We start from the raw sequence: 11880 nt of genomic DNA, 5'->3' as shown, positions 1-11880 counted from the left end.
ATTTGACATCTTCCATAGTTAAAATGGCGTGACAGTAAACCATACAAGTTCATAAAATACAGTCTTTAAATCTGTTAAGGATAAGGAAAATCCAACAACCTGGTTTGAAAAGTGGGGAAATCCAATATTCTTCTAGTGAACTGCAATAAATTGTGCTTAAGATTATCATCAATAGTACATCACAAAGTGAGAGATTACTTATTAAATAACTAGGAGTTGAACACACACATCCTCCCATTCTAGGGAAAGGAGAGCCAAACATTTATGGTACCAGCCCACATAGGCTAACAAAGTTTGTTTCCCTGACATAAATACCTATGAAATACTCCACATAATACCTATGAAAGCCAGAATTTAGATTTAAGCTTCTATCAGAGAAGCCAAATGCACCAGAAATTCTTCATGCATTTATTTGCCCCATGTTGCACCCAGCTGTATAGTAGGAAGATTATTGTTTTACATATGAAGCACTGAACATAGAGATGCTGAAGTCCAGATCACGTAAGCTATTTAGCCACCTAATCTCAGCTGAGTTCAGCATACCACAGTCTGTGTCTAAATTATTTGAACTGGGTCATTTATGATGTTTGTTCTAGATACAATATTTTTTCCATAGTTTACGATGTTGAAACAATTTCAGTCTTACATTTAGTCACTGCCCTGTGCCCATTGGAGAACTGTCATTTAAGAAAGACTACAAAAAAATCTCACCCTGTCACAAGTGTTAACTGAGGTCCATTGCTTGTTCCCAGCTTTGTTTTTCTTAGGAATGCAGAGTACCTTCTATTGTTTTCTCTTTCTAATCATAATTTCACTCCTTTTGAATTCCTGTGGCCTTAAAAAAAATCAGACTCTATGCAAGGGCTTTGTCAAAAGCAGCATTAAAATAAGGATCAGTAATGTAGTGTGTAACCAGAAAGCAAGGAAAACGAGAAGGTTATAAGTAAATTTCCACACCATGCAAAAAAAAAAAAAAAAAAGAAGAGGAGGAAACTGTAAAAAAGAACATCAAGGGACACAAAATTGATGGAAATATTATAAGAGGCAGAGTATGTGGGAGTGTCACAATGTTTATTCCAAGGTTATTTGATTATCACATCCTACATTGGATGATAAAAAGAAAAGGAAGGAGAAAAACACACAAATATAAACCCTGATTAATTACCATTAACAAAGACAGTAACCAGAATAAAATAGAGCCAAAAACATCTGGTTATTCACAATAATTGTTGGGCTACCAAGAAATGGTAGCTCATATGGTGCTATATTCTGGATTTGTGACCAAAACACTTGATAATACAGGGATGTTTTTGTTTTTGCTGAGCACCACTTAACAGTGTCAAGGCATTACTCTCACACTGCCCCACCAGCAAATAGGCTGAGGGTGCACAAGTAGTTGGTGGAGGACACAGCTAAGACAGCTAACCCCAACTGACCAAAGAGATATCCCATATCATACAGCATTGTGTTCACCTCAGAGAAAAGCAGAAGAAAAGGGAGGGAATTTGGAGTTATGCAGTCTGTCTTCCCAAGTGAGTGTTACACATGATGGAGCCCTGCTTTCCTAGGAATGGTTAAACACTTGCCTGCTTATGGGAAGTACTGAATGAATTCTATACTTTGCTTTGCTTGCACATACAGCTTTTGCTGTACCTATTAAACTGCTTTATCTCAACCCAAGAGTTTTTTCACTTTTAGCCTTCTGATTCTCTCCCCCATCCCACCAGGTGTGAGTGATTGAGTAGCTGCTTATCAAGGTCAACTCACAACACAGGCAAAATGGAACGCTGCAAATTATATAGATGCAAACCTCAGGGGCCAGCATGTTGGAGGGAGTGGGTGGAAATATGACAACTGATGAGGCAATGTGCAGGGTAAGAGAGAGCTGAGAGGAACAAAGGAAGAGTAGGCAGAAAGCCCTATAAATGCAGTCAGTCAACATACTCATCACTGCAAATCTATTCTATCTTCTCATTAACTCCTTTCTTTCTTATCTCTGGATAGCCTACCTTGCTCTCCTTCCTGTGTGTCTGTGTGCTGCAAGGATTAGGTGTCAGCTACAGATGGGATCAGCATGAGTGAGATTGGTACCAGCTGCTAGAATCAGACCGGAGGTGTAAGTGCCTCAGGGCTGTGCTGTCAGCTACGGGAGCGAATGTGGGAGTTCCAGCCACCAGCCACTGGTGTGTGTCCCAAACACCAAGTACTGCATGGAACTGCCATGACTGAGGCAGGTGTGGAGCTTAGTACTTGTAGCTAGAGCCAGACTATAGGTGATGTACCTCGTGCCCACGTACCTTGTGCTGGATGATGCAGGTCAAATGTCTGCGTTCCCCAAACTAGGTGTGCTTGGGGTAAGCATTTGCTACCAAACTCAAGGCTGGATGAGCCAGTGAGCATGAGGGCTTGGGGCAGGCTGGGGTATTAGGCAGGTGAAGGGGCTGTGACTATATTCAGAGTATGGGATGCCTGTGGGATAAGAGTGTGAACGTTGCTAGTGAGCACCAGCCTCGACAAGACAGTAAATAAGGGACCAGTAGGGCAGGTAGGAGAGCCAGGATCTGTGCAGGGGTGCTAGGCACACAGTGCCAGTACTCAAGGAATCTATGAACATGTGCTTGTGAACCTAGAGAGCATTGTGTGTGTGCCTGCATTATGGCCCTTCTGCCTTTGCCAGACAAAGGGGAGGAAAGGGATGTGGCCGTCTGGGCTTGTTTAACATAGGTCCTGTAGGTAGATGCAGCTAAAGATGCAGCTGTTTGTGGCAGCCTGGAAGTAGCCATGTCAGTGTCCCGTGTGCATGTCTGTACGTGTCTCTGAGACAAAAGCTCAGTTTCACTTCCAGCTGAACCAGCAAGTGGGAAAGTGGCAACTACATCACGCAGCCCAGGGTAAACACAGTCCTGGTACACAGGTACCTTAGACTAGGCTCCAGTAGCTGTGCAGAAGTCCTGAGCCAGAGCTGCTGAAGGTGGTAATCAGATTACATCCTGTAATAGAAATGTGTGTTCAGAAAACAAAGCGTTGAAGAGAAGGTGAATTGTCTTAGTTATTTTCTAGTCCCATCAGCAGCTCCAAACCTTTTTGTCTTGGTGGCTTAAGCAACAACAATAATTTTCTCGCATAAAACAATTGGTTCACCATGTGGAACCAACCAGGGCTGATAATGACAAATAGTTTTTCTCATTACTGGTGTTAGGGAGCAGGAAGTGAGGCTGTGCCAGGACTGAGGAAGCCAAAAGCAGAGGATGGCCACAATGCAGGTTAGGCAGCACCCGTAAAACTGGGGCACAGGCTCATAGAACCTAAACCAGGCAGGTTTAGGTCAACCGTGGTGAGAGCAACAACTCCCATCTGAAGCCAATCCAGGAAATCCAAACGCCCATAGGGCTGGGCCCAGGCATAGTTTAGGGGAGTACAGGATGACACAGTCAGAGTTGAAACACCAGCTGTGGGCCCATGGATGGGGGCAGTCTCCCTGGTGAGACTGGTTAGGGCCATTAAGGCCCAATACTGTCCTCAGGGCTCTGACGACTGGTTCATGGTTGACAGCTGGTTTAAACCTGAATAAGTAGTATTTTTCCCTCTGATCAGGATGGTCAACTGGATGGCAGGTCTGAGCTGTATCCATGTGCTGTACTTAGACGAGGAGGGTAAGAAACTACTGGGGCTGGAGAAACTACACCTCTCTTGCTCTGTCTAGCCTCCTCCCCTCCAGAATATGAAATGGACATGTCACTGCATACTCTTGACATGTACCAGCATTACTCTCGTATTTATTTATTTATTTATTTAAAAAAAAAAAAAAAAAAAGGCAACCATTTTCTTGCGGTTATAATTTCTGATCACTTTTAAAACTACCAATTGCAAAGCCTGCACAGAGGTCATTATTACATTATTACTATAAAAACTATAGTATAGTTTTTATACTATACCAGAAAAAGTAATTTCCATCAGGTTATATTATACACACATTTTTCAAACAGAAATGCAAACATTTCAAAGCCTACCGTCATAGTGCATGTTCTGTATTGCATTCTGATAGCTTTTTCCCTCTCCCCAGGAAAAAAACCAGGAATATTTACCACATACCTCTTACCATGCAATTCCTGTAAGCTGGAGTACACCTACTTTCATCTTACACAGATTTTTGGCGCAATTGAAGCTGCCCATGAAAACTAACAGCATTTGGAAGATGCTTCCTGGTTAGTATGATGGTAATAGTGAAAGAAGGCAAAGAAGCGTAAGATCTCCAGACCACTGCCTCTCTTTCAGCCTTCTCTTGACCCTTTGCATCTGCAAGAACAAAAGATTCATTGCTCCCTTACCCTCAATACCCTTTGAAAACAAAAAACAAACAAACAAAAAAAAAACCAACCAAAAACCCAGCACTTCTGACCATGACAAGTTACTTCCCAGTAGAAACTCCCAGTCGCATTTGGCAGCAAAAACTCACTCACTATTTCTAAAACAACTAAAAGCTATATGGAACATGTCCAGATAACAAATAAATCACACATGGAATAAGGAGGAAAAGACCTCATAAGATAACCAGGAAGTAGAAGAAGGGGCAGTACTCCCATGAATGAGACTTAAGTCTTGCTCTTGGCTGCTTGGCATGAGAGCCTAGATGCAATCTCACCATGTCTGACACCATGACAACACATGTTGAACACTGCTTTCCATCTGAAAAGGGAAAAAAATGTGATTCACAGATAACCTGCCCTTTATTTCACACCAACTGCCGTGTTCATGCATGTCCTCATATGGCCTTCATTTTGTACACAGATTTTCACTGCCCACATTAGCAAAGTAATCCAGACTGTTTAGCTCATCCTCTCAGGCCAAGAGCTAAACAAAGAGTAAGCACAGAGCTACTGAGTTATGTTGGAGCAAGTCAGATCAAAAGATACAACCAGGTAAAAAGAGATGCTGCTGAACCGTTGGTGCTCCTTAGCATCTGTTATATCTTGTTACTTGCTGGCAGTCAGATTTCTGCTGCACAGCATTTAACAGCATCAAGTTCACATATATCGCTACTGGAACAGAATTCAATTTAGTACCACTTCAGGAGGGCTGTGTGTACCTGTTTAGGCAAATACCAATCTGCAACCCTCCAGAGGGCTCTCCTGCTCCATGGAAGCATGATGGCTTGCTTAGAGACCTCTTAACTTGAAGCTGCATTGCCCAATACTGAATACACACAGCAGCAGCTCCAGAGATGGAGTTTTATGTTTTTTGACAAAACCAAAATACTTCATTGCCATCCCCATAGCTCAAAGCATCCCAAAAGCACATTCAAATTTCAGTTTTGTTTCCCTTAAGACTGCAATATGTCAGCTTCCCAGAGGTACGTCTTTCCAAAACGGCTTTCTGGATGAGGAGGTATTATGATTAATTTCATATATACTGAAATAATGTCCATCTGATGGCTGCTTCTAACAGTGTATCATGTGAAAATACTCCAGCAATTCAGGAAAGATTTCAGACTTCATGGAAAAGGCCTCAGGTTGGAAAATGCTCAAGATTCCAAAATATTCAGGCAAGTGCTGGAATAAAATACTGAAGTGAAGCATCCTCATGCAGCAAGATGAAGTGGACAATTCTTTTACTTACAATATCTGTAAAAGAGAAAAAAATTAAAAAATAAATTCATCCTAAAGCAGGAAAAATACTTACATCTTCTACAGAATGCCACCATAAGAATACAATGCTTTTACCACTTCTGACTGAAGGATGACTAGATATATTCAAGTCCTTGAGGGTTTAGGAAGCATTAATAGTCTATGAAAGCTGATATCAAAAAGCAAATATGTAATAAGTATAGGTATAGGTTTACAATGTTATACCCATTATTTAAATCTTCCTTGGGAAATTCTTAGCATCTGCACTAAATGATAATACACAGATGTTATTAGGAAAAGCATACCGAGTTATTAAAATAGAATATAGACCCCTGCATAGCCTTCTGCTATAAAGTACATACTGCTTCTATGACTAGAAACACTAGCTGTATAAAAAGCATTTTGGTATTAGAATCAACGTAAGAAGGCATCCAAAGGGGAAAAAAAACAAACACATGACAGTAAATTCCAGTTTCTCCACTAGAACCTAAGGACTTTAAAACTTCCAAAAAATAATACCTCAAAATAATAATAAAAATAACAACTTCAAAACAAAGACAAGAAGACATCCATGATTTGTCAGTATGATTATTCAACTTGATAAAAGGGCTTGACTTATTTTATTTTTTTTCTTCCCCAAATGCCTTAAGTCTGAAGCTTACTGCCTAAAAATATAAATATTAAAAGTCATCAGGTACAATAAAAATAGTCGAGTTTTAAACAGACAAAACAGAGGATATGCTGTTCTGCTGAGACTATAAGTACAGCAAACATCCCTCCTTGGAGTTTGCAAACAGAGCTGCTGGACTTACTACACAATGCTTTTGTAGGATTGACCTGCTGTCCAGCAAGCAGCTGCTGCAGCTTCTTGATGTCTATGCGTGCCTCAGCCATACTTTCCAGATCTCTGCCTTGAGCAGAACTTTGACATCCATCTTCTGATGCTAAAAGCATAAGAACACAACACTTAAATAAGGAGTTTCAACACATACAGGGACCCAAATGAAAACTGCTGAAGCATTGGAACTAAAATGGGTTGTTTTTCAGAAACAGCGGTGCAAGGAAAAGAAAGTTCAGTTTTCCTACAAAGCTGTCAACAATATTGGAAGAGATTTCCCACCCCTCTAAACATGAAACAGCAATAGGCCACATTTTCTTTTAAGATTTCATTTGAAGACTTTAAAGTACTTGATGCTATTTTCTAAAGAATAAAAAGTCAGTACTGTTATAATCAACACACAAGAGGTAGCAAACAGAGAAACATACCCCAGGGAGGATTTCCCAGGTCTTTAAAATGTGTTGTTACAGATACTAAGTCAGTTTCTATTTTCAAGTTCATTTCTCCACTCAAGTTTGCTTCAATCACCTGCAACACAATCAATCTCGATTTTAGGCAACCCACTTTTACACTGCAGAATTACAGAAGAATACAGTTCAGTTTTGTTCAAATACAAGCTTCCAGAAGCACTTCAGTGCAGGTTTGAACATTCAAATGTTCAGCTACAAAGTGTATTTCTCATCCTTCCTGTATGAATTATCCGAGACCAAACTCTCAGAAATTATGAAAAGAAAGAAATTTACTTGCTCTCCAGTACTTTTAGAACAAGTATTCACTTTGGCAAATTCATGTGCTGATAAAAAGGCTTTAGAAATGAGAAGCTGAATCTGAAGAAACGCAAGGATTCCTGCATTTCCATTCAGCTCTTCCACAAATAGAAAGGCACCTCACAGTCTGTATGACACACACAGAATATGGGATGCACCATGCAGTTACAGAGCTGCTTTAGAAAACTTAAAGACAACCACTGCATCAGACCAGTAACTCTAAGAAGGACGCTGAACCACTAGAAATCCTGGAAGAGTGCTGAAAGCTTTCAAATTCCATCCTAACCAAGTGTCCAGCCAGAAGGAGACTACACATGACCTTACACAAATCCCAAGCAGATCAGAGGATTCCTAAAGCATAACTAAGCACTTCATTTCTGTGATTAGAAGAATTCTCAATAATTTTTAAAAAGATGCATCACAACCAGAATCTCCTATAGAATGGAGATGCCAAGCTCCCAAACAATGGGCCAACTATCTGAAATTGCTTCTAAAAATCCATTTTGCAGCACTGATCTTGACCAGTTTTATTACCAGGATGCATCTAGCAAAAATAATTGTGATAACTGATGTTTTTGTTCTTTAATAACATGAAAGCAAGGCACTTAGTAAAGTGGGTATGCCCAGTGTTGATACACTACCTCTTCTGAGTGCTGCTGAACACCAAATTCAATCCCATCATACAGCTATCCAATGTGAGAAAAGATCCTTAGCTCTGGAAACAAAGCCCTGTGTAGGCATTTCTGCTGAGGACATGGGGGAAGAAAGCAAAAATTAAGTCCCCCAAAAGACTGATAAAGAATAAGAGTTTCAAGTGTATTTTCAGGATGACTGTCACTTGCAAAACTGCCAGAAACCCAGGGTAATCTCTCAACTCTTCCAAGTCTGGAAAACTGAGACTGTCCCAATTTCAGGATTGTCAGTTAACAGAAAATGTCGTATTTATCAAAACTGGTATAAACAGCACCAAAACCAAACTATTTCAAAGCTCTACACTTACTAACTTCCATGTTAATCAATTCCGGTGACTGTGAGCAAAAACAACTAAATAAAAAACCCAAAGCCTTTTTATGTCCAACTGCAGAGGGGTTCTTTTGATGGAAGGCACTCCAGGACTCCAGAAACCCAGAGTAGACTGGAAACCCACCATGTCACAGCCTAAAGCACAGTCTGTCATCTAGGAGCTATTAGCAGAATTTCCTTTAAATCCTACCTCAAGTTTACCTAAAGTTCATTCACACACACACCTAACCCAAGACTCACTCTTCATTTCTTTAATGAAGTCACCTGGAAAGTCTCTAGCCAGCTTCCTGAAGGACTGTAAATTCTTATCAGCTACAAAGAGAGGCTTGTAGCAACACGATGCCATGTTCTTTCAAGAGTTCAGTACAAAGAGTATCACTTTCTGCAAAGCTCTTCAGTGTAAATCCTAAAAGAAATCCCATCATTCTCTTCAACTTCACATAGTCTTCAGGTGCCTTGATTTCAATGTCTGTCTCATCCCAAAATAAGATATAATGTGGTGTCACCAGTTTAGGCAACAGTGAAATGTTATGTCCCTGATGAAGTAAGGTCTGTAGCATACATATTTGAAGTGCCTTAACTTACAATGAAATTGCTGAGATTCTTCATTCTTTCCACAACACTCTTCATTGTTTTCAGCACTGGTAGGTAAATACTGACCTAGAAAGAAGTAAGAACTTCATTTGCACAAGTTTTTCATGTGTGTCTGGGATGTGATACATTTATTTTTCCTTTCAATTCTATCTTAATTTGGACTGAATTATCTATGGCTTGCAGGATGCACAATATTTATCTGAAATCAGCAAATGTCTCAGAATGGAGGAACTCTTTCCCATTATACCAACAGGCAACTGCACTCTAGCAATTGCTTCAGACATAATGTTCTAAATCCGTGTTCAAAATAGAGACAGGTTTTTGCAGGTCAGATGCTCACATGAATGTACACCTGTATAACTAAGTAGTTAATAACTATAGCCAAAAAGGAAAGAAAAAGATTCCCATGATACTCCATTCATTTCTGGAACTGCAGCAGTGTAAATCTGAAATAACAGAACAAAATTCTTCAAGTTTCTACTCAGCTGTATGTCTTCAAAATTTAAATACTCTTAGCTTAGAGGTATCAGGCATCCACAACCTCAAATAGGAGCACATTTGCACAAAGACTTTTCCTTGCAACTCTGCTAAAAGTCACAAAAGACACAGAGATGATATCCAAAAATCTAAAAGGAGGAAACACACGTATCTCTAACTCTGCCAGGTAGGCCATGAATTTCAGAAAGAACAGATTATTTGGGCCATTTGGTGCAGAAACAGCTGAAACAGTCAAAAACTGTGTGGTTTAGAGACGCTCCACTCTAAAGACATGCAAGTCCTTTGCTCCTCCCTTCCTCCACTCTGAATATCACAGAAAAAACTGGTAACTATCTGCTCTGTTTTCACAAGTTCTGGATTCTCTTGTCAAGACAGAAGCCATGTTTCATCCCTCTCCAAATCTGTAGCCTCCAGTCTTCTGTCTTTCTTTTCAATTCCTTTCCAAATCCCAACAGTATACTCTGTAGCAGTAGCATTCCAATTGCAACCTCCCCTTTCCATACGGAATATAAAAACAGAGGCTTACATCAAAGTCTGGCATAGTGGGCTCTCTGAAGTCATTCCATATTCTTCTGGGAATAACCCCCACAGGAATGTCATGTGTCACAATCCTACTGCTGCTTGATAAGGATGGCTTGAGGGAAAGAGAGGATGCTCGTGTAGTTAAAAACAGGACTTGAATTCCAAATTTAAAGCTTTCAGACCCACTGTGGGCAGTAACTATGTGTCCCAGACGTCAGTTCCAGTTTTCCCTAGGTTCCTCTCAATATGCTCTAAAGAGGACTTCCCTTTTGAATGAGGAAAGGTTTCTGAGGTATCATTCATAATTATGTATATATATATATAAAAGATATCCTTAGACCTGAAGAGGTGAATCAGTGGTGTTACCAACAACAAAAACATCAGAAGACAGCAGTCTGAAATGCAATGTCAGGATAATCAAATGCAAAACACTAGAGCCAAACACTACACTGAAACCTAACGGCTTCAATAAAAAGGCAATAATCCACAGAAGATATAGAGAATGAAGTAGTGGAAAGAAGAAGACATTAGAAAAAGTTGTTTCAATCACATAGCTTTCATTCTTCCTCCCCCTTGCCTTTTGGAAAATACAAAGCTGGTTCTGTGTGCTACCAACCATAATAGCAAGAAAGGCTAGTGAAATGGAAAATAGCACAATTTTTTTTTCAGTTTTCTAGAATTACACTAAAGATTATCATTTGATCTTAGGAAAAGCACAACTTTAAAGAATTAATTTTTCTTAATAATGAACATAAAAACATGGTTGCACTTACTAACTCCACAGCAACTCTGAGACAAGGACAGTGTTTATTAGTCAACTTGATCTTCACTGCCTTAGCACTGTGGGCAGTTTTTAATGCTCTTGACAGGTTCTCAGGCACGAACTCTAAATAGATTTCATTGTGCTCTGCAGCTACTCCTTCCATCTGAAATTCGTCGAAGAAATTCCCCTACAATTTTTGAAAGTTGGGAAATAAAATAAAGCAAATGAGAGGGGCAAGTTTTATCCATCAGACCTTAAGCCTAGAACTGCACAGGAACAACAGGAAACTCTCCTCTGCCTGGCATCATCTGCTGGAATCAAAACAGGTTGCATAAGCCTGAAGGCTCATTGCTTCAGGCTCTAAATCTATTTATTTTCTCCTCTAACACGTATCAGTCTACAAAACAGTGAGTTATGCTTTCCTGTTTCCAGTTTTGGGCAGGCCCATGTGGACCCGCACACACCAAAGCTTTACAGTTGAAGTGACAATTGAGACAAAGAGGATATCTAACCTGAAACGCCTGTGACCAGACAGGCCTTAAGAGATCTGGCACACCTCAGGTGAGGGCTGCAATAAATGCCTCATACACCAAACCCTGCTCTGGTTTGCATGCTCTGGTTTTCAACACCATGTGATTTTTGAACTTCCCTGGGCTCACCTGGCACAGCTCACACCACATACTCGCGCCTCCATTTGCTACTTTATCGGAGAGGATGAAATACAACTTGCAGACAGTAAGGCGCAGGGTGCACGTCTTGGTTAACTTGGAGATTGTGTTAATTACACCTGCCGGAGAGAGGGAGGGGGACATTACAGAGGTGACCGCTCCACACACCCCGGTCCCTGCGGAACAGGGGAGAAACTCTCAGTCTCCAAAAATGCAGCTCGTGCTGCTGCGGAAACTCCCAAACACCTCAGGTCAAATGAAAGCGCCTCATGCTGCCTCCTCCCAGGAAAGGCCTCTGGGCCCGCGGCCCGGTCCTCACCTCCCTTCCTCTCCCCTTTGCCCGGGAAAGCCGAAGCCAGCCGCTTAGCAAGGCATTGCCGCCCTTCAGCCTGACCTGCCATACTCACGGCTGAAGTTGTTGAGGCAGGCGAGATCCACAATCTTTGCCCGAAATCGCATGGCGGCCCAACCCCCCCTCTCGCTGCGGCAGCACCACCCGCCGCTGACGGCACGGCTGGGGGCGGGCCCGGGCAGAAGGTGGTCAGAGAGGGAGAGTGCTCTGGCGGAGCAGTTCCTCGCAGGC

The 11880-nt window shown here is 41.2% G+C and overlaps 1 protein-coding gene across 6 annotated transcripts; it reads right to left on the bottom strand.

Annotated features, from left to right (window-relative positions):
• Positions 1–3775: 3775 nt before the first annotated feature.
• Positions 3776–11836, bottom strand: HUS1 (HUS1 checkpoint clamp component). Of its 6 annotated transcripts, none has more exons than XM_027662842.1 (9): positions 11705–11836; positions 11289–11416; positions 10640–10816; positions 9871–9978; positions 8838–8912; positions 6891–6990; positions 6437–6568; positions 5617–5621; positions 3776–4296 (listed from the first exon to the last, which is right to left on the bottom strand). In XM_027662842.1, exons 1-9 carry the CDS (start codon positions 11754–11756, stop codon positions 4207–4209), a joined length of 867 nt encoding a protein of 288 aa, XP_027518643.1. In that variant the 5' UTR covers positions 11757–11836; the 3' UTR covers positions 3776–4206. The 6 variants fall into 6 exon arrangements, with proteins under 6 accessions (XP_027518643.1, XP_027518641.1, XP_027518645.1 ...); XM_027662840.1 differs by having other exon boundaries at positions 11617–11821; XM_027662844.1 differs by having other exon boundaries at positions 11692–11819.
• Positions 11837–11880: the final 44 nt, after the last annotated feature.

This window comes from Corapipo altera, unplaced genomic scaffold, assembly GCF_003945725.1.
Source record: "Corapipo altera isolate COAL_440 unplaced genomic scaffold, ASM394572v1 359, whole genome shotgun sequence".
Taxonomy (NCBI): Eukaryota; Metazoa; Chordata; class Aves; order Passeriformes; family Pipridae; genus Corapipo; species Corapipo altera.
This window is presented reverse-complemented; position numbering and strand designations above follow the sequence as displayed.

Excerpts from the sequence above, each read along its gene's own strand:
- HUS1 (XM_027662840.1), bottom strand. The coding sequence starts at position 11,698 with ATGGCAGGTCAGGCTGAAGGGCGGCAATGCCTTGCTAAGCGGCTGGCT. Across the intron at positions 10,817-11,288 it reads TGTGGTGTGAGCTGTGCCAG|GGGAATTTCTTCGACGAATT; the intron begins GTGAGCCCAGGG and ends CAAAAATTGTAG. Across the intron at positions 9,979-10,639 it reads TCAGAGTTGCTGTGGAGTTA|CCATCCTTATCAAGCAGCAG; the intron begins GTAAGTGCAACC and ends CTTTCCCTCAAG.